The sequence below is a fragment of the Ochotona curzoniae genome, unplaced genomic scaffold (assembly GCF_017591425.1).
Source record: "Ochotona curzoniae isolate NIBS_2020 unplaced genomic scaffold, NIBS_Ocur_1.0 contig_1274, whole genome shotgun sequence".
NCBI lineage: Eukaryota > Metazoa > Chordata > Mammalia > Lagomorpha > Ochotonidae > Ochotona > Ochotona curzoniae.
The window spans coordinates 5,634,221-5,657,605 of NW_024465023.1; the positions used below are offsets into that span (position 1 = coordinate 5,634,221).

At 38.2% G+C, this 23,385-nt stretch overlaps 1 protein-coding gene across 1 annotated transcript in view; it reads left to right on the forward strand.

Annotated features, from left to right (window-relative positions):
• WNK3 (WNK lysine deficient protein kinase 3) overlaps nucleotides 1–23,385 on the forward strand; it is a 116,306-nt gene that overhangs the window by 82,836 nt on the left and 10,085 nt on the right. The window contains exons 17-20 of the mRNA XM_041001468.1: nucleotides 757–847; nucleotides 1,386–1,516; nucleotides 2,023–2,642; nucleotides 4,659–4,873. Of these exons, the coding sequence (XP_040857402.1) occupies nucleotides 757–847; nucleotides 1,386–1,516; nucleotides 2,023–2,642; nucleotides 4,659–4,873 (1,057 nt within the window). The remainder of the gene's footprint in view (nucleotides 1–756; nucleotides 848–1,385; nucleotides 1,517–2,022; nucleotides 2,643–4,658; nucleotides 4,874–23,385) is intronic.

Genomic DNA, 23,385 nt, shown 5'->3' on the forward strand with positions numbered 1-23,385 from the left:
TAATCAGGGGAGGACTTGAAAAGGTGAATTTCCCATGAGCATTTTAAAGTCCTAGCCACCCAAGTTTACAGTATTTTGAAGTAGTTCCCACATATGCCGTGGTCTGTTTTTTCTTCCTTCCATTTTATATACCTGTTTCTACATCTGTTTCCTCTGTCATGTCTGCGGATTTAGACTGATAAGGGAAGCTAGAACAAACGTTTCATTTGCCATCTCCATCCAGTTATTAAATATTAAAATCTTTTATGTAATTTCAGTGGGAACAGTGCAGCAACACTTTATAAGTGTTCTCAAGGTTTTTTTTTTGTTTGTTTGTTTGTTTGTTTTTTAAGTTTTTTATTGTTTCTCTTCTTATGAAAGTGGTGGTTTTAGTGGTCCACAGTTGGATTTTTAGAAGGTAAAAATCTGATTCTACAGAATTTTTCTTTCAGAAATTCCTGTCTTGCCCTGCATCTTGACAGTGCGTCCTCAGGACAGTATGCTTACTCTCAGATAGGCTGTCTTCCTTCCGACAAGTGCTAAGTCTCATTCTTCGCGCTTTTATATTTGCTTTCAGTCTTCAATTGGTAGTGATTGATTTCATGTGTTTCACAGTTTTTCTGGTTGTGTGTATTAGTTTTCTATATTCATTAATTAACTATATGTAGATGCGTTAGGTTTGATAAATGATTAATGTATACCTGAAACCAAAAAATTTTTTTCTTCCCTATCCAGATTACTATTTGCTTAATGTTTCTCATTCTTTGTCTCCATTAGGAGATGTCCCCAGAGGCTTCACTTCCAGGGGATCCAGAGCCCTATCCTGCTGCTGTGTCAAGCGCTGGAGCCATTCGTCTGCAGACAGGAGGTGGATATTTTGGCCTAAGCTTTACTTGTCCTAGTCTCAAAAATCCTATTAGCAAGAAATCCTGGACTCGCAAATTAAAAAGCTGGGCGTACAGGCTACGGCAGTCAACTAGCTTTTTCAAGAGATCAAAAGTCCGTCAAGGTAGTGTGCTTACAGTCAGGGACATAGACTAGGTAACATCATTTTTCATTTACTTATTTTTTTGTTATTATTGTTCATATACAAATCCTGCCACTTTTTTCCATGTAGCCTATGTATGTGACATATCCCATTAATGTCATTGCCATTTTTTTCCCTTATTTTATACAATTTACTTTTCTGGTTATTCATTTCATGTAGATAATAAATCTGGGGATACATATTGCAATGTGTGATTTAGAGTTAGGGATTTTTACAATGTTACTTATTACATTAACACGTTTTAATTGTCTAGCAGGAGTTAACATTTTTTTCTGATTGTCTTCATTTTGGTTAATGTAAACAAATTTAGACTCTAACAATTTTCTCTTTTCTACTTACAACTTGGCACAACTTGCAGCTGAAACAGAAGAGTTAAGATCAGCAATTGCTCTCGATCCCATGCCTTTGACACGAGAATCTTCATCCGACACTAGGGCTTTGAGTAGATGCAAAGCGATGGGTGCATCATTTCAGCGGGGTCGGTTCCAGGTTTGTGTTTTCAGTTGAATCTTTATCTACAACAACACTCTCGGCTATAATAGCACTGAACATCTTGCCCTTTCAATGATGATTTAAATGTACACATCATTTTTCAACTTGTTATTCTTGCACATATCCCTTCACATTTTGAAGACACCAGAGATAATCTAAAGAAAAGGGGGTTTTAGTGGCTCAAAAAGAACTTTGAACTGGGTCATCATTTTTGGTGGGTGGTTTGTCATCTTTATTTATCAGTTCAATTTCTTGTCCTTCACAGTCTTGGAAGCTTTAATGTGGAATTTTGCATGAGCGATGTGATGCCAAGTCTCATGGAGACTGACTGAAAAGATTTGGATAGAGGGGGCACAGATGAGATATTTTTTGGTAATATTAATACATGTACGTTACAGTAGACCATCCACTTAACTATGCTGTGTAGTGATGCTCAATTTCCTTGCTGATGTCACCTTTTGGTTAGGTCCCTTGCCAGACAATTTTACCTTTTTGTGTCTCAGGTGATTACGGTTCCCCAGCAGGAGTCCGTGGAAGCAGCTTCGTTTGAAATGGAACCTGCATCGAGCGAAACAATAAACCATTCTAGGGAAGAAGCTCGAGCCTTTACGGAAAGAGCAAAGTCTCAGTCGGCAGACCTGGAACCTGCTGCCCAGAATGTACAGACTTCACTTTCTTCTCTGAAGATAGGAACTCTGCACCAAACCATTGACGAAGATAAAGGAGCTCCCAAACAGGGTGACACCTTCTTATCTTTCAGTACGACATGTGAGACTGACGTATCTTCAGTGACTCCTGAAAAGGAGTTGGGAGAAACTTCAGCTACAGGAAGTAGCATGCACTCTGATTCCAGACTGTTGCTCAAAGAGAGAAAAACACTGGCTGCTAGCAAACAGCTTAGTTCTGATAGTGAATTTTCAACTACACTTTCTGGCAGTGGAAAGGCTGTCGCAAAGGCTGGTGCAGAGCATGATCCAGGCTTACCACACCAGCAAAGGGAACAAGCCTATACCGCAACGCAGAGCTCGCTTTTCTATTCTCCATCTTCCCCAATGAGCAGTGACAATGAGTCAGAAATAGAAGATGAAGACTTGAAAGTGGAGCTTCAGAAGTTACGAGAAAAGTAAGAGCTGTTTATCTTCTGACATCAATCTGGCTGTCCCTGACCAGTACTATTTGAGTGGTAGCTAATTGAGAATTGGTGGTATTTTAATGAATGAAAGTGATTAAAATCATTTTAATGGTAAAAAGTATGAAGAATGCTAATCTTAGGGATTTATGGATATTACTGTTCTTGCATATCAAACATTTTCATAGTTTGAATATAATTATTTGTTTATAGCGTGATTTCTTCCATAATATTTTGTTGTGTGTGTGTCTGTGTAAAATAGAAATGGGTGAAATGGCACTCATTTCTATTTCTAATGATTCTTTTAAGCCATTCTGAAAAGACAGGTGTTTTGTTTTTGGTTTTTATAACTGACTGTAATGGGTACTTTATATTGAAGATAGGATATGGAGTCTCAAAACCTCATGGAGCTCGAGGCCTGGAAGGAAATTTATGATTTAGTCTATACTTTTAATGGTTTTTGGGGGGTGGGAGGGATTCTCTGGTTTCTTTGCAAATTTCTTATACCCTGAGAACGATAGTCTCACAGTTTACAGTCCTATAATCCCGTAATAGTGAGCTTAGGCTTTACAGTTATTTTATTTTGAATTAATTGTCGTCTGAGAAGTGTGGTGATGAGTGAAAGTATTGCATAAGAAAAGGTTTAAACAAGAGTAAAACAGCAAGAGAAACAAGCTCCCATTTCTCGTGCCCGAGTCTCACTTTGAGAGGTGACCACTGTGAACTGTTGGGCAGATCCTTGCCACTCTTATTCTGTACATTTGTACACATATGTAGCTTTTGCTTTTTAAGAAAGTGGAGTCATAGTATACATATTCTGCATTTTTAAGTTATCACCCATGCACATGTTTACACAAATAAATTACAACTACTGTGTACTGTTTCAGTGCGTGGGTGTATGCATATTGATTCCTCTTTAATGGAAATTTTAATTTCCCCCATGTTTTGTTACATAAAACATGTTGGAGTGAACATTGTTATGTTTCTTTAGACATTTATGAGTATTTTTTGTAGAATATTTACAAGTGGAAGTTGTAAAAGTTAAAAGGTGAATAGATTTTAACTTGATAGGTTCTGCTAAACCATGTTTCAAGCATAACCCTAAACAAAAATATTTCACATTTTACATTTCAAAAAAAGTATATGAAAGTGCCCCTTTCTTCAGTTGCAGACAGGCTGATGTTAGGCATTTTTAAATTTTATCCCAGTTAGATAAAAATATATAAAATTTTTCCTTTTTCTTATTAATGGTAAGATTATCTGTTACCTTGTGTTTATTGGCTACTAAATCTATTTCTTCTTTCAAAAGGCCTTTTTATTTTTTGTCCCAATTTATTTGTTTGAATCTGAGAGGGAGATACTAAGAGAGAGGGGTCTTCATCCACTGGTTCTTTCCTCGTGTGGCCAGAGCCAGGCCAAGGCCAAGAACCTCATCTTGGTCTTCCACATAGGTGACAGGGGCCTGGATACTTAGGCCATCCTCCACTGCTTTGCCCAGTCCACTAGCAGGGAGGTTGATTGGAAGTAGAGTATATGAGGCAAAGAACTAGCATTCATATGGGACGTTGGCCTTGGAGGTAGCAGCCTTACCTGTTAGGCTGCAGTGCCAGCCCCTTCCGTTTTTTGTATAAAGTCTTTGTTTTTCTTAACTGGTTTTTGTGAGCTGTTTATATGTCCTGAATGCTAGCCCTGGAGTATATGGTTCACATATTTTCTTCCTGCTTATGCTTATAATAAGAGAAATATTAATAATTATAACTAATTGGCTTTAAATTTTGTTATTTTTCACTATATTCAAGTTTTAGAAATTTGTTTTTGTTGATGTGTTCCTCTGTGAGTGATGTTTAATGTTAGGCTTAGGAAGGTGTTTCCCATTCTAATATTGTAAATATTCTTGGCTACTTCTCCATTCTTAATTTAACCTTTGCTTGTAGTGGCTTAGTGTTTCCTGGCTCATCATCTTTGTGGTCTCCAAGCCATTAAAGTGTTTTCTGCATGGTTTTCATTTAGACATATTCAGGAAGTGGTAAATCTTCAAACCCAACAGAACAAGGAACTACAGGAGCTCTACGATCGCCTTCGGTCAATTAAAGATAACAAAGCCCAGTCGGTGCAAGTTGCTTCGCCACCACCTGCATCACCACGCCGACCAAGATCTTTCAAAAGTAAACTTCGCAACCGCCCTCAGTCCTTGACACATGTGGATAGTGGCGTGGTTGCCACAGGTAAATCAATCACAAAAGTAAAACCAAAAAAATAATCATTTGTTTTCCATTAGGTTAAAATAATTTATGCAAGTATTTGTTATTTTGAGATTATTCTTTAATGTTAGATATTCTTTATAAAATATTGATGAGGATAGTTGATAGATATTGAAGAATAGCTGGGAGTGTGTTATGTTCTCATTTGGAAAAACAATTAAAAGCCTAATATTGATCCCCAGAATAATTTCTAGAATGTTTTCCATTAATGGGAAACTGTTGGGGATGCTTGACAATTCCTACTCCATCTGAGATAAAGAATCTTTGCTTTTTATTTTATAAGAATGTTAGTAAAATATACTTCCTTGACTTTGAAAAATAGAAACCCAAGCTCTACTTAACTAATATTATGTCAGACATCCTTGGTTCCCAGTATACCATCAAGGTGGGTTGAAGATGCAACATAATAATACATTCATATGTGAAATCTCAATAGAATTTGTAGTAGACAGAGTAACCCCTCAGGTTCCATCTGCAAATTTCCGGAACCTGTAATTATGTTAGCTTATATGGCAAAAGAAAAGTAAGCTTAACAGAATTGCTACTCACCTGATTTTAAGAAAGATCATTTTGGATTTGGTGAAACCATAAGGGGTCCTTGAAAATGAAAGAGGGGTTCAAAGACATAACAACAAAGAAATAATTGTCAAAAATAGTAAAAGGGGACTCCAAAGCATTGAGTGAGCTCTCTAGAAGCTAGAAATGCTAGGGCACAAATCTCCCTTAGTGCCTCAAGAAGAAACATTGCCCTGCAAACATTTGTTTATAGGCAGTGAGACCCCTGTTGGACTACGAACCCACAGAACTGTACGCTAATACATGTGGTTGTTTCAGGCCACTCAGTTTTTGATCATTAGTTGTAGCAACGGTAGACAAGTAATAGAGAACTTAAGGATAGAAGCTGTATTTGGAGTGATCCTCATAAAGATAGGATTGAATGGTAGACTTGAACGAAGGCAGCTTTTGAAGCAGAAGCAATGCGCTTTTCATTGGGTTACAAATTACCATGGCTATCCTTGATTGCATTCTGTCTGTCTCAAATGTGTTATTTTTATGCACACTTTTTCTTCCTTCAAATTTTGGCTTTAAAATGACTTTGGCTCGTTCTAATCCGAAAACGTTTCACTTTCAGATACTTACTTACTTGAATTTTTCATTTTTCATTATCCAAATGGAAAAAATACTTATTTACTTGAGAGTTAGAGTTACACAAAGAGGGAGAAATAGTGAGATCTTTTACCCACTGGTTCATTCCCCCAGATGACTACAATGGTTAGGACTAGGTGAGGCCTAAGCCAGGAGACTACACTTCCTTCCAGGTCTTCCACATGCATAGCAGGGGCTCAAGCACTTGGCACCATCTTCTCTGCTTTTACCATGCCATTAGCAGGGAATTGGCTTGGAAGCAGAGTAATTGGGACATGAGCCAGCACTCATATTGGATGCCAGCCTTGCAGGTGGTGACATTATCCGCTTTGCCACAATATAATACCTAGAGTTTTTAGATTTATTTGAAATTTAGACACAGAGATAGACATAACAGATTCTATCTGCTGGCCCACCCTTACCCCTGATTGCCTGAAATTTACTAAGACCAGGGCAGATCCAGGAGCCTTAAATATCATCTGTGTCTCCCACATGACAGTAGGGAACCACACATTAGCTTTCACCTGTTCCCTCCCAGGGTATAAACTGGTAGGGAGTGGAATTGGAAGCAGAGCTAGCATTTGAACATGGGATGTAAGCATTTTAATTGCTGCACCAAATGCCTATGCCTCAGAGATTAGTTTTACTTGTCCTGCTCATCTTCGTTCATGACAAGAAGTACATCAGAACCATTGCCTGGCCTGATGTTGAGCTCTTCTGCACACGGCAGCTGTCCAACTATTTATAAGCAATATGTTTCAAAGGAACGCTAGCTCATGATTAAAAAAAAAAAATGCCTCTTGGGCCTGGATTTTTTTTTTTTTTAACTCAGAACAATCTCTGGAATTTTTTCAAGTTATTTGGTGTTTCAGTGGTTTATCGCTAAGCAGTAATCCAGGCCATGGATGTACCACAGCTTGCTTATCCCTTCACCTTTCACCTTTTGGCAGAGTGTGTGAGTTGTTTCCAGTTTGAGTTTTACAAATAAAGCTGGGTTGTAAACGTTTATGCACAGCTTTTTTGGTGAACATAAGTTTTTAGTTCACTTGAAGAAGATACCTAAAAGTGAGATTGCTGAGCTAATGATATTCAAAAATTTTAAGAAACTACGAAACTGTTTTCCTAGGCAGCTATATCATTTTACATTAGCATCAGCAATGAGTAAGAGTTCTAGTTTGTCTAGATGTTCTTCAGCACTTGGCAGTATTAGTATTCTTTATTTTAGTCAATCTACACAGGTATGTGCTAGTCTAACCTGGTGGCTTGAATTTGCAGTTCCCCAATGGTTAGTGATAAGTGTTTTTCTTGTGCTTATTTGTGTTGTCCATATATTGTCTTTGTTGATGTGCCTCTTCAAAGCTTTAGCCATTTTCCTGTATTCTGGTTTATTTTTAACTGAAGTTTTTATTGAAATAATTGTTGATGTTTACATGTACATGAAGAAATAATACAGAGAAACTCTGTATATCCTTGACACAGTTTACCCAAAAGGTAACATTTTTTACTGTTTTTAAATGAACAGAATGTTAATTTTCATATGGTTGATTTTTTGAGAATTTTTTTTTTCTGTATTTTGGATAAAAATCCTTTGTGGGACATGTGACTTGCAAATATATTCTTCCAGTCTGTACTTGTCTTTTCATTTTCTAAACAGTGTCATTGGAAGAACAAAAGTTTATGGTTTTAATAAAATACACTTTACTAAAAATTTTTATGTATTATTTTTTGTGTAATGTCTAAGAATTCTGGAATACAAAGTTTCATTTATGTTTTCTTCTGAAAATCTTACAACTTTGTGATTTATATTTAGAACTGATACAGTTTTAGTTACTTTTGTATAACGTGTAAGCTTTGTTATGCTTTTGCATATGGATATGCAGTTAAACCATTAGCATTTGGTGGCAAGAGCATCATTTCTCTGAAAAGCTTTCACATCTTTGTCAGAAATCAGTTGGCCATCTATAAAGGTACTTTGAAAACTTTGTGGAAAATGGAAATAGATGTTTCTTTCAATGCAAAAATAATGGTTTTGAAATCCATGCTTAAGTTTTTTTATGATGCCCATCTTCCATGAACTTTTGCAAACCAGTCATACATGTGAGCACATTTCTGGATTCCTGCTCTTCATTCCATTAATGTTTCACCAATAACACACTATCTTCATTGCTGCAGCTTTCTTTCAACTCTTTACAATGATATTATTAAAGTCAGTCATCGTGATCCCTGTGACTTTTTTCATTTTAATATTGTTTTAACTATTCTAATAAGGTAGTTAGCCATTACTTTTTGTATAAATTTTAGAATCCGCTTGACTGTATCTAAGGAATGCTTGTGCTGTGATTTTAAAAAAGATGTTTAGTTTTTTTTTTTTAATTGGAAAGTCAGATTTACACAGAGAAGGAGATACACAGAGAAAAGGTCTCCGATCCACTTCATTCCTCAAGTGGCCACAACGGCTGGAGCTGAGCCAACCCGCAGCCAGGAGCTTCTTCCGAGCCTTCTATGTGGGTGCACGGTCCCAAGGCTTTGTATCATCCTTTCCTGCTTTACCAGGCCACAAGCAGGGAACTGGAAGAGAAGTGGAGCAGACGGGATATATACTGGCACTCATATGGGATCCCAGCGCATGCGAGGCGAGGATTTAGCCACTAAGCTACCATGCTTGTAATTTTTGTTGGAATTATCTTTATATTTCTGTTTGAGGACAGTTGATGTTACTATGGTGAGTCTTCTGATCAGATAGGATGTATCCCCATGCTATTTTTCTTGATATTAGTATGATATTACATGGAACTCAAGACATGGATCATAAAATGAAGAAGGAAGGATATAACAGGAGGGTGTATTATGTGCAGGTTGTAAATCAGTGAAGGCAACATTTAAAGCTATATGTCAAAAAATGTTATCTGTACATTTTTTTTACTTTCTGTGTATGTATTAACTTAAACATTTAAAAGAAAACATATAATTCCCTCTGTTTGGCTTACCTTACTTAGCATAGTGATCCCCGGTTTATTTTGTTACAGTTGTCAGGATTTGATTATTTTTGCATGGCTAAGTAATACTCCATTGAGTATATGCTACATTTTCTTTATCCATTCATCAGTCAATAGACATCCAGATTTATTCTGTATCTTTGCTATTTTAACCTGGGCTGTGGTAAACTTGGGAGTATAGGTTTCATTTCATATGTGGACTTTATTTCTTTTGGGTATGTTTCCGGAAGTGGCACAGTAACCATCTGTCCATGATGGTTACACTAATTTGCATTCCCACCGTGTTAGGCTTCCCTTTTCTTCACGGCCTTGGCAGCGTTTGTTATTTTGTGGGTTTCTGTTCATAGCCACTCAGACTGGGGTGAGATAATACTTCATTGTAGATTTTACTTGCATTTTCTTTTTTCTTTCTTTGTTTTTTTTTTCTTGCAGAAATACTTTTTTAAAGGTATGTTGTTTTTAATTTTTTTATTATTTTATTATACCGTTTTTAGGTATAGGGATCTCCCCCTTTCCCTCTACTGTGTTCTTCCTCCACTTCCCCCCGCCATTTCCCTCCATATTACAGTAGTATAGCCCTTCAATAAAAGTTGCAAATCTAGCATTCTTCTATTCTGCTTCAGAATAAAAGGTCTCCCTGTGAAATTGTAAAATACACCTTGACAATATATTAGACTTTCCGACTTTGTCTACACCATGATGCGTCTAAATTTATTTGCATTTTCCTCATGCCTAGTGATCCTAATGTCTTTTTTTTCAGATACGTGTTGGCCATTTGTAATTATTTGGAAACCGTCCTTATATCATTTGCACATTTCCTAACTGGATTGATCATTTTCTTGTTGAATTTCTTGAATTATTAATCCTTTATCGCCTGGATAATTTGCAATTTTTTTTCCATAGTACTATCTTTTTCTGGTTTGGTTTCAGGGAAAAGCTGACCTGATAAGGGAGTTGGAAGATGCTTCTTTCTTTAAAGTTTCCTTATGTTTAATTGCAGTTTCATTGGAATGTGCTCCATGTGCCATAGAATTCACTCATTTAATATGTGAACCTTTCTGATTTGTATACCTATTACAACAAACTGATTTGAAAGCGTTTTCATTAGTTCAGAAACATGTGCATAGTAACAGTCTCCATTGTAGCTCCTTTATCCAAATACACCACACTCCAGTCACAAGCCCACGCAAGGATAAATATGCTTTCTCTTTCTACAAATTTCACTCTGCTGAACTTTTTGTATCAGTGTCATCACGCAATATATGATTTTACTGAGTGATTTTTTAGAATGCCTTGAAGGGTCAAACGTTATAGCATCTATCAGTAATTCATTTTTACTGCTGAATAATGTTAAAATGTATTATATATGTGTAAACATTTTCATCATTCCCAAAAGAAACCCTACTCCCTTAACCGTTGGTCCTCAAGTTTCTCCTGTTTTCCAGTCCTTGTCAGTCACTAATGTATTTTCTTTCTGTATTTGCCTCTCCTGGACTATTCATGTAAATTAATTTTTTGCAACATGTAGTCTTACTGCTGTCTGCCTTCACTCAATATATGTATAACACTTTATTCTATTGTTCCTGTATGATGCTCATTTCTGTCGCAGATACCATAGCGTTGTATGAACATGCCATATTGTATTTATTTACCAGTAGTTAAACATTTTCTTTTTTGACTGTGATGAATATTGCTGTGAACATTTTTGTTAAAATTTTATGTGAGCACATATTTTCATTTTTCTTAGGTAAATGCATAGGATTAGATTTGTTGGATTCTTAGGTACCTCAGTGTTTAATCTTGTGAGGAATTGGCTACATTTTTTTTTTCTTTTCTGCAGTGGCTACTCTATAAAAGGTGCGCATGAGTACAATTTATCATTGAAAATACTCCATCTCAAGATGGGCAATAGGGGACTGGCATGTGTCACAGTGGGATCAGCTGCCACTTGTGACACTGGTATCTGAACTGATGTACCAAACCCGTAGCCCTAAGCTGTGTTTTCTTTTTCTGCCTATGCTTTTTATGTCATATCTACAATTCCATTGCCCAACCCAAGATCATGAACACTTGCTCTTATATTTTCTCCTAGAAATGTAATGCTTTTAGATTTAGTTCTTTGATCCATTTTGAATTAATTTGTGTCTGTGTAGTGTAACCAGAAGGCCAATTTTTTTTTTTTTTTTGTAGGTGGATATCTGCTTCTCCCAGTACTGTTTATTGAAACAGTTGTTCTTTCACAGATATGTGAATTTATTTCTGGAATCTTTTACTGATCTCTGTGTCTTCCCTATGCCAGTCCCACACTGATTTGATAATTAGTATTTTTGTTTTCATTCATTTCAAAGTCATTTATTTTTCCTGATTCCTTCTTTGAGCTATTCATCATTTAGGACTCTATTATTTAATGTCCACATATTTGTGAATTTCATGAATTTCCTTCCTTTTCTGATTTCTTCTTAAATTTTTTTTTTTTTTTTTATCGAAAGCAGAGTTACAGAGAGAGAGGAAGAAATAGAGCAGTATCTTCTATCTGCTGGTTCACTGCCTGAGTGAGCAGAATGCCTGGGGCTCTTCCATGTCAACGCCAGGAGCTTGGAACTCCATCCAGGGTTCCCATGTTGGTGGCAGTGAACCAAGCACTTGGGCCATCTTTCATTGTTTCCTCAGGCATATTAACAGGGAGCTGGATCAAAAGTGGAGCAGGTGCAACCTGAACCAGCTGCTATATGGTTATTCATATTGAAGGCTACTGTTTAACCCACTGCATCAGGCTCTACTGATGACTAATTTCATTCCATGTGTCAGTCACAGGTTTTTCATGGCTTCAGTCCTTTAGGTATTATTGTGACTTTGTTATCCCCTATTGTCATTTTTGTAAAAAAAAAAAAAAAAGTTCTAAGTATATTTGAGAAAAGGCTATACCCAATTGTTAGAAGCAATATTTCATATGTTCTGTTACATCTGCTTGGTTTATAGAATTATTAAAATATTCTATCCTAGTTGTTCTGTCAGTTGTTGGAAATGAATTAGAATCTCCAACAATTGTTTCCATTTGTCCTTTCAATTCTATTTTTGCTTCATGTGTTTTGAAACTCAATTGTTGCATGTACATTTATAGCTGTTATGCCTCCTTAATGGTAATAGATGTTTCTGACATTTTTGGTTCTTGACTTATAAACTGCATCTTCTATTTCACTTTTAATATTTATTTTTGGGTCTTTGAATTCAAACTGTTTTCATTATGGACACCATATGGATAAATTCTATATGTTTTCCCCATAAGGATTTTTATAGATCTTTCTTATAGAAAATTCTTGTTGCTTGCCTTTGTTCCTTTCTTCCTTGATTCCTGCCCTTTTCTTAACAGATATTTTCTAGTATAACGTTTAATCCATCACTGCATAATTCTTTTTATTGTATTTTGTTATGAAACCATGGGAATTGCACCTGCCTTTTTAATTTAAAGCAGCACAGTTCAGTAATATGAACTTAATTTAATTTTGATGAGGTATTAAATTTAATATGAGTGTTCATGCAAGTGCATGCCTGTGTTACCTACCATTTTCTTTGTACTATTGCTCTTACATTTTTATGTGTCATAAGCCCAGCAGTAGAAGAGAATTTTAAACAGGAAGCACATTTACACTGAATATGATGTGTACCTCTATTGTTCCCTTTTAACGGTGTGCTGTGTTTCTTCATGTGAACTTGAATTGTTTCTAGCATCCTTCCATTTCTTCCTGAAGAACTGCTTAGTGGGATGAATATTCAGTGCTGTACTTGAGATGCAGTTTGGAATGCCTGCATCTCATATTGGAGTGCCTGGATTCGAGTCTTGGATCTGCTCCTTTTTCCAGCTCCCTTCTGCTGTACACGGTAGGAGGTAGCAGGTAATGGCCAAGGTAGTTAAGTTCCTGCTATCCATGTGGAGAACCTGGGTGAATTTACAGACTCCCAGTCACTGCTTGGCCCTGCCCTAGCTGCTTTGGGCATTTGCCGAGTGAAGCAACAGAATGGAAATCTCTCCATGTCTCTATGTGCATCTATTGGCGTTTCCAGTAAATAAATGATTAAAAAGGAATTTTATAAATGCTTTAGACTTCCTTTAATATTTCTTGCAAGACAGGTTACCTAGCAATGAATTTCAAGATTTATTTTTTAGAAATGTTTTCCATTTTTCCTTTATTGTTATTTTTTGATTAATGGAGCTTTTGAAACCCAAGGACATAGAGTGCTATTAAATTGACCAAAGGCCTAGTATAATTCAATTTGTAATAACTCTTCTCCTTTCCAGAAAACAAGATATGGGGGAAAAAAGACAAGATTCCTGGGTTTAGTAACTAGGGAATATGAAGGAAATATTGAATTTTTCCAGTGTGAGTAGACTGTGCGTTTTCTGTGCACCAGAACATCTGTTGTTGTTGTTGTTTAAGATTTATTTATTTTGAAAGAGTTACAGTGGAGGGTGGGGGAGCTTTCACTCCCCGGATTATCTCAACAGCTAGGACTGTACCAGGCTGAAGCCAGTAGCTTCATTGGGATCTCTCCTACATGGGTAGAAGGGCCAAAACATTTCAGCTTTGTTGCACTGCTTTCCAGGCCATTAGCAGGGAGTTAGATCAGAAGTCAAACAGGTGGGGCACTAACTGGTACCCATATAGAAGTCAGTGACATAGTAACTTTACCCTCTGTGGCGCTGTGCTGGCATTAGCATTTGTTATTCTGGATAGATCTGTTAGGCTAAGTTACAGTCCATTCATTGTTTTAAAAGTATATTTATTTGGGCCCCATGCAGTAGCCTAGTCCTTGCCTTGCATGTGCCAGAAGACACTCCTGGGGCTTCGGATGGGCTCAGCTCTGGCCATTGCAGCCCCTTGCGAAATGAATCATTGGACACAAGATCTTCTCTGTTTCTCTCCTCATTGTACATATGACTTTCCAATAAAAATAAATCTTTGTATTTTTTTACTTAAAAGGCAGAGTTCCATATAGAAGGACAAAGAAAGAGATACTCTGTGCTGGTTCACTGCCCAAATGACCACAGTGGCCAAAGCTGAGCTGATCTGAAGCTAGGAGCCAGACACATTTATTATTATTATTATTATTATTATTATTATTAGGCAAATTTACAAAGAGAAGGAGAGACAAAAAGCTCTTCCATCCATTGGTTTACTCCGTAAGCTGCTGCAGTGACCGGAGCTGAGCTGATCATGAGCCAGGAGCTTCTTCTGGTTCTCCCATGGCATGCAGGGACCCAAGGCTTTGGGTCATCCTGTAGTGATTTTGCAGGCCACAAACAGGGAGCTGGATGGGAAGTGGAACAGCTGGAACATGAGCCAATGCCTATATGGGATCCTGATACTTTCAAAGTGAGGATTTAGGCACTAGACTATTACTGCACACAAACACACCCATATATGTTATATACATATATATTTTGGGAGGAGGAGAGAGCCAAAACTCCCATTCATCTGCTTGTTCACTCCCTATGTCCTCAGTGGTCAGGCCAAAGGCAGGAGGTAGAACTTAATTCAGGTATTCCATGAAGTCAGAGACTTAATATCTTGAGTCATTGCTGTTACCTTCCCAAGTTCTTTGACTAGCAGCAAGATGGAATCATAATCCAGGGTTGGATACTGAACCCAGACACTTGGATGTGGGACACAGCTGTCCTAACGAATGTCTTAATCACCAGGCCAAACTATAACACGACAGTTAATGCTTTGCTTAAAAAGTGTGTTAACAAAGTTTCATGTTGTAAAATACCCAAGAATGTGAAACTTTTAAATATTTTTTATAAAAAGAAACCTGATCGTTGGAGCTTGCACATTCCTGGATTCAGTTACACATTATAAGAATAATGTACTCCGTTCTAATTGTGACAGAAATCAAAGTCAGGGCATATTCACCAAAGGTCATGGTCTAGAAATGCTTGGTTCAATGGAAATTTAGGGATTTCAGTTGTTTGTATTCCATTTGTCAGAAAGGACTGGCTGTTAGAATGAACATTGAAAGTACTAAGATGCTTTTGTAAGTCTCTTAAGAGTTAGTAGTCTGCCCTTTTTCCCAATTCTTTCTTTGAGAATTTTATTCTTTATAAAGCAATGGAGAGCTGCCATCCACTGGTTCAATCCCTCCCATGCTCAGAAAGACCCCCAAGCTGCAGCTGAAGCCAGAAACCATGGACTCAATCCGGGTCTCCCAGGTGAGTGCTAGAAAGCTGACTTGAGCGATGCGATACTGCCTCCCAATGTGTGCATCAGCAGAAGCCAGAAATGGGAACCAAGTCGGGACTGAGACCCAGGCATACCAAAATTTTTGGCTTTGGTGTTTCAAGTTACATCCATTTTGTGTTACGGTGAAATGTTCGAGGTGGGTAATAGAATAGAGTTTTATTTCGCTTCCAGTTTTGGAAGCTGGATATCCATGATTATTAGGTGAGCCATGTAGTTGCCCTTTAGGGTGAGCCTAAAATGTGATGACATTGTGATGAATGCATATAGGAGCAATTACTCTCATGGCCAGACACAAAGAGATTCAGGAATGAGGCCCAAGCTTTTATAACAACTCACCCTTGCTAGAATTACAGGACTTTCATGAAAGTCAAAGACATGAAGAAAATCTTTAAAAGATTTATAAGATATGAGGGAACTTCATAAAATTAAGAGCTAGATTCTCATGGAAAACCAAACAGGCCATAAAAGAATACAGTGACATTGTCAAAGTGTTCAAAGAGAAAAGACTGGTGCAGGGCAAGGCGGGGTGGGAGTGAAGTCCCGTTTACAACACTTAGAAATGCCTTGAGGCTTACCCTGTGCTGCTTTCAGTGAGTGCGCAGATGTTTATATTGTAAGGAAATTCTGGTTTTCTACAGGTGAATTTACAGGAAAAAAAATTGGAAAGTGTTGTGGGAAGTAGGGAATGCCATTAAATATTTTAAAATATGCACTCTCTTTTTGGAGCCAACTGTTCATTTGTACAAGTGAACTGAATATAGCTGTTTAGCTATGGATCTCATCGAATTTAGTTGTAGTTCATTGACTTTGAATATGCAGATTAGTATTTGTCATTTAGTTTTGGAAATCAGGTGCCATTATTAATACTTTTTCTCCTTTTATGTTTTATTCTCATTTGTAACTTTTATAGAATTTTCATTTTTCTTCGCAGTAGTCTCATCAGATGATTCCATTTGCTCACTCAAATCTCTTTATTAGGTCACTCTATGCAAATTTTTACTTCAGAGATTGCATTTTTCAACTCCAAATTTTGTTTCATTTATTTTTCTTTAATTTTTTTTATGTGTGTAGACTCATGCTTTGACAGCAGGTCAAACCTCTACCTGTAATCCTATACGAATGCTGGTTTGAGTCCAAGATATTCCATTTGTAATTCAGCTGCCTGCTAATGCACCTGAGGAATAAGTAGAGCATGGCCCAAGTACTTGGGTCACTGCACCCATATGGGAGGCCCGAAAGAGTTCTAGGCTCCTAGACTTGGTCTACTCCAGCCCTGGCCATTGCTAGCCATTTGGGGAGTGAGCCAGCAAATGAAAATGCTCTCATTCTTGCCCTGCCTCTCAACACACGGTCACAATTCTTTGTTATTTATTTGGTAAGGTTCTAATTTTTATTTTTGTTTGTTTGTTTTACATTTGGTTATATTTATGTTAGCTAATTTGAAAGTTTTTTCTATTAAGCCATAACAGATATAGGCTCCCTCAGCAATATTTCACATCCTTTCCTATTTCTTTACTCAATGTTGTGATAAAAAACAATATTTTAGGGGCCAGATTTGCAATTTGATCTCTTGCTATTTTTCTTTTGATCTGGTTCCCTGTTATTTTGCCTAGGAAAGCAGCAGAATGCATTGCCAGTACTTGAGCCATTGCTTTGTATCGAAGAGACGCATGGAATTCCTGGATCCTGGTTTGGGCATGATACTGAACAGCCACCTGGGGAGTAAACTAGTGGATGGGAGATCTCTTTTTAAAGATTTATTTATTTTTACTTGAAAGGCAGATTCTACAGAGAAAGATGGGAGGCATGGAGAGAGAGAGGAGAGAGAATTTTCCATCTATTGGTCCACTCCCTAAAAGAATGCAACAGCCAGAGCTGAGCCAATCTAAAGCCAGGAGCCAGGAGTTCTTCTGGGTCTCCCACATGGATGCAGGGTCTGAAGGCTTTGGGCTGTCTTCCACTGCTTTCCCAGGCCACAAGCAGGGAGCTGGAACCTGAACCGGTGGAAGTATGGAATCTGGGCACTAGCAGGTGGAGGATTATCTTGCTATCCCTCTTGTACCAGGCACAGAAGATCTTTGTCTCTTTGCTGTGCAGAAATAAATCTTTAAAAATGTTTTTCTTTTTTTTAAATTTTGTGTTTTAAGTAATGTAGAGTATCAGATTATTCCATTCCCCCATGATTTGTTGTTGCTCTATTTTTTATTGTTGCTGCTTGTTCATTTAGCAATTTCCTTGACAAATTCAATATTACCTAGTGTCTGTTCTTTTAATTATCTGATATAATTTTAGATTTTCTTTTTTAAAGATTTATTTGTATTTGAAAAATAGATTTAACAGAGAGGAGAGAAAGAGATTTTCCATCCACTTATATCAGAGGATTAGCCTGTTGAGCCATTGTACAGGGCCATTTTTGAAAGTTTATTTTATTTATCTTTGGAAGGCAGAGAAGGAGGGAAGGGAAGAGTTTGAGCTTCCATCTACTAGATCACTGTCCAAATTGCTGCAATGGTTGGAGCTGTCGTGACCTGAAGCTAGGGACCAGGAGCTTCTCCCAGGTCTCCATTGAGGGTACAGCAACCCAAGGACACAGGCCCCTACTGGTTTTTCAGGCCTCAAACAGGGAGCTGGATGGGAAGTGGAGCAGGTAGGACAGAAACCAGTGGCCATATGGGATGCCAGTGCTACAGAAGACAACTTAGTGCACTGCACCAGCTGCTTGGTTTTCACTTTTAAGCTGTTTCATAAGGTTCACACCTGGCCTCTGCTTCGCTTTCATCCCCCTACCTGGAAAAGCAGCAGAAGCCTTGGGACCCTGCAGCCACAAGGGAGACCCTAAAGAAGCTCTTGGCTCCTGGTTACAGATCAGCTCAGCTCTGGCTATTGCAGCCATTTCAGGATTGAACAAATGCATCTTTGTGTCTCTCCTTCTCCTGTAAGTCTACCTTTCAAATAAAAACACAATATTTTTAATGAAAGAATGTTAGAAAAAAAGAGTCACTCAGAAAGGGAGAAACAGAAAGAGATCTTGTTTGCTCATTCATTTTGGCATCTGCATCTCAAGGATTGAACCTGGATCAAGCCAGGAGCCAAGAGCCTTTTCCAGCTTCTGTAGGTGGCAGAGTCTCAAGCACTTGAGCCATCCTTTGCTGCTTTTCCCAGGCCTTTGGCAGGGAGCTGGATCAGAAGTGTCTGGAATAAGAATCTGCACCCACATAGAATGCTCACCTTGTAGGCAGTGGCTTTGCTGGCTACATCACAATGCCAGCCCCAACATTTTCTTTTTTTTTTTTTTAATGCTTATTGGAAAGTCAGATATACAGAGAGGAGGAGAGACAAAGATCTGTCCATTGAATCACTCCCCAAGTACTTGCAACAGCCGGAGCTGCACCAATCCAAAGCTAGGAGTTTATTCTGGGTCTCCTATGTGGGTGCAGTGTTCCAAGGCTTTGGGTCATCCTCGGCTACTTTCCCAGGCCACAGCAAGTAGCAGGATGGGAAGTGGGGCTGCCGGGATATGAACCGGTGCATGCAAAGCAAGGACTTTAGCTGCTAGGCTACTGCGCCAGACCCGGCCCTAACATTTTGCTACCTTCTGCCATTTTTGTTTCTTCCAAGACACTGCTGCCTGATTTGCATATTTTCTGTTGCTGCCCTGGAAGCAGCTGTTGACATAAGTTGCCTTAATTTCTTTTGTTACAGAATAACCTTAAAAACCAAAATATGGGTGTGTGATTCAGGATTTCAAGGAGAGACAGAAAAATTTTCCATTAATAGCTTTATTACCAATATGACAAGGGTTGGGCAGGCTAAAACCAGGATCTAGGAGCCACGAATTCATTCTAGGTCTGCCATGTGGGTGGTACAGATGTAGGTATTTGTAACATCACCAGCTGCCTCCCAGGGTGCGTTAGCAGGAAGCTGGAGTCAGAACTGGAGCTGGAACTCAAACCCATACACCCTGGTAGGAGATGCAGACATAGCAAGCACTGACTTAATCACTAAGCCAAATATCCACTTGTTTTTCTGTTTTAAAATTTTTACCAATTTGTTTAATTATCAGAAAGAAAGTGGCAGGTGGGAAAAGAAATTATCTTCCATCTGCTGGTTCACTCTAAATGCTTGTAGCAACTAGGCCTCGTTCTGGCCAAAGCAAGAAGCTAGGAACCAGCAGTTCCACCCAGATCTCCCACTTGAGTGACAGGAACCCAGGTACCTGAGCCTTCCTTATTAGCAGAAGACCGAGTCAAAAGGTGCAAAACCAGTAAGTTCATTTTGGTGTGTGTGTTTCTTTTCTGTCCTGATTTCACTTACTTCAACACATTTTAGTATTTAATTTTAATTCACTAGATTTTGTCTATATCTTTTTAAATAAATTTTATGGTTGATGCAGTGACTTTTCAACCTACTAAACATTCATTTTTGCTTCTTCAAATACAGTACATTAACCTATCTAGGTCCTCCTACCTACTCTTTATAATTGTATTATGTATTACAGCTGCTTATGTGCAAAGGCTGACAGTGCAGAATTGCAACTTTTCTTTTCCTGGAGTTTCAGAGCAAAGCAAAGGAATACACTCCTTTCCCATCTTCCCTAGTATTTTTTTAATCTGAATTTTTTCACTAATAATCCTAAAGAATATTTTTGCCGCACATAGAATTCTGAATTGACTGTTATGTCTTTCATCATTTTTTAAATTCCATGCTACTTTCTGGCTTCCTTCGTTTGTGATTAAAATCCGCAATAATTTGAATTATTTTTTCTTTACAAAATACGTTGTTTTTTGCTGGCTTCTTTCAGAAGTTTTTCTTGAACTTTCAGTAACTATTTTCTTTACATTTTAATAATTACTTGAAACTGGACACACCTTTGCTGTTGTGGATTTATTGTGCTCCTTGAGTAAGTAGTTTTATGCCATTTGTCTAATCTGGAAAGTTTTCAACTAACATTTCTTCAAATTTTTCTTATACTGCTTTTTCATCTCCTTTTAAAATTCTAATGATGCAAATTGTAGACCTTCTGTTATTATCCTACAGGTCCCTTAATTTCTGTGCACTTTGTTTTTCAGCCTTTCTCTCTCCTTCAAATTTAAATTCTTTTTATTTATTTGTGTATTTGTGTATGTATGTATTTATTTATTTTGGAAAGGCAGATATAAAGAAGGAGAGACAAAGAAAGATCTTTCTGCTTGCTTACTCCCCAGGTGGCCACAGCTGAGCCAATTTGAAGCCAGGAGCTTCTGCCAGGTCTCCCACACAGGTGCAGGGTCCCAAGGCTTTGGGCAGTCCTTGACTGCTTTCCCAAGGCTTTGGGTCATGTCCTTTCCTATGCCACAAGCAGGGAGCTGGATTGGAAGTGGAGTAGTCGGGATATGATCCAGCACCCATATGGATCTCAGGTGAATGCAAGGCGAGGACTTTAGCCACACTGGGCCCCAAATTGAAATTCTAGCTTCTGCTATTAAGCTTAACAAGGGAGTTAATGTTAGTTGTATTTTTTGATTCTAATGTTTCATTTATTTTTTTTCTCATTCTTTCTGATTTGTTATCAATTTCAGTAGTTTCAGAATTACTTCAACACTTTTACAGTAGCTGTTTCAACTTTTGTAATATAATTCCAACATCCATGACCTGTTGATGCTAGTATCTTATTTGTCTTTACCCGTAAGTTGATATGGTCCTGGCTCTTTATTGTATTAGATGATATCCTGTACACTTATAATTAAGCATTATGTTTGAGACTCTTGTGTGTTTTTTTAAAGCCTATGTGTAATTGTGGTGTTTCCAGTTGTAGAAAGCGATCAACCCAATGTTTTTTTGTAAGTTTTGATCCGTTTTGCATGGGCTGTTGTTGAGTGTGTTAGCCTTTGCAGTTCTCTTTGGATCTGTCATGCCACTTGTGGGCCTCTCTGTTAGCCATTCTCCATCTCATGTCTGTGGTTTACTGAGGAGCCTCATATTCATGCATTTGCTTTGCAGTGGAGGACCCTGGAGTTCAGCAATCATGGTCCTCAATTCTTTGCGTAATCCCCCTAATACTTTCAGCTTTTCTTTTTTTCTTTTTTAATTCCTCAACTAGAAAACTGTGGCTGTAGTTTCTCTGTACTGTTGTGTTCTACCGTGCCTTTGCCTAGGGCCAGACTTTAGGAGCTTCTTAGAGAAAGCAGAAAATCAACAATGATGGTCATCCTCATGCGACCATGGGTTCACTAATTGGAGAAAAGGGGTCCCGTCCCCGTGAGTTTAGCTTCTGTGAGCTTCCTTTGTGGCTTTTGACTTGGCATCGTGGGATTTCTTGTGGGCTAGAATGAGGGGTATGGAGAAAAGTAGGGGGAAATGACAGAGTTTCTGTTCTTTGTATAAATGGTGCAAGTTCCTGCTTCCTTTTTGCAAGCTAGAAATGGAGCATTTCCTCTATTGACTTTTTGTTGCTATTGAATGCCCTGATACTTTTAGGTTAGTTGTAAGATAACAGGACAAGCTGGTAAGCGTTGTGTTATTTTAATTGTCCTTTTGTGATCTTACTGCTGAGTCAGCGTTGAACTGTTTCCTTTTGGAATTCTCAAAAAGCAGTTGTTTGCATTTTGACCACCTTTTACAGTGAATATATAAAGTCTTGTCTGCCTTGCAGTATGCAGCCATTCATGTCTCTACTGATGTTCTTCATTTTTAATTCTAAACCTGGATTCATGAAAGTGCTCGCTGTGACTCCATTGCCTGGTATTTAGCCAAAGTTCCATTATAGGCTGTGTTTGGGTGGGAGGAACCAGTTTCAGCTGATGGCTCTGTGTGTGCACATGGAATCCATTCAGGCTTGAGGCCTGTTTGGTTGGGTCACAGCTTTTACTCTCTAACATTAGCTTTCACATCTCCACGTCACTTGTCCAGGCTCTGTCAGTCATCAATGTGTGTATGGTGTTGGCTCTCCACTCTATGCTGTGCAGGAGACATTTCCTGCCAACCTGAGCCTATGTAGAAAATCTATCCAGCTCCCTGAAGCTGTCAAGATCCCATACTTCCCTGCTTCTAAATCTCTAAACCAAGCGAGCAAGTGCCCAGGTTTTGCAGGAGCAGCAGCAGTGATAGTAGCATCAGGAGGAGTGGCAGCAGAGCACAGTGTTTTCTCTGCCTGCTGTGCCTCAGTGGAATTGCTGGGCCACACAGCCAGGCAGGCATGAGGGCAATAGCTCAGATTTACACAAACAACCATAGCTTGTACACTTCTTATCTGAACCTTAATAGTTCTCATGAAAAATCTTTTTCTTCTGTTACATGAAAGATTCGAATGTGCTAAAGTGCCTGAGATTGCTTCCAATTTTATGATTGCTTTTGAAGGAGCAGGTTTGTTAACCTCCTCACTTTATCATGCCAGAATTTTAAACTATCTATTTGAATAACAGGAAGGGGAAAGGGAGAGAGTGGCAAGGACAGGGACAGAGAGAGAGAGAATCTTCCATCTGCTGGTTCACATGCCAAATGCCCACAAAACAGCCAGATCAAAGCCAGGAGCCAGAAAGACCATGCATGTCTCTCACATGGATGTCAGGGACCCAAATGCTTGAACCATCTTTTGCTGCCTTCCTGAGTACATTGCAGAAAGCTGGATCAGAAGCAGAGCAACTGGGACTTGAAACGGCACTCTAATGAGGAATGCTGCCATTGCAAGCAGTAGCCTAATTAGCTGTGCCATGACCCTGGCCTCTAGTTTTTTTTAGTAGATGGGAGGGAAATATTTGAGTATTTTACTTCTGTTCATTTAACTTACTAAAGCATTTACATCTGTTCCAAACCAGACTCAACATAAAAATGCTTAAGTGGAAACTATGGTTTGGATTTATTTTTCTCTTTTCAGAATTTATCAAGGCCAGTTTACAAAAATTAGGCCATTCTTCCAGTAATTTCCACTCATTAGTTCTAATAGCTGTTTTTCTGTGCTTCTGATAGACTATACTTTTTTCTCATTTGTCATGATTGGTTGGAACTTTTTTTTTTGGACTAAGCTCATCATTTCTTAAAATGGCAGTAAGGAATAGGCATTACGTGGTCAAATGGGAAATATTGGATTTGGACGTATAAAATGAATTTCTTATAAAGA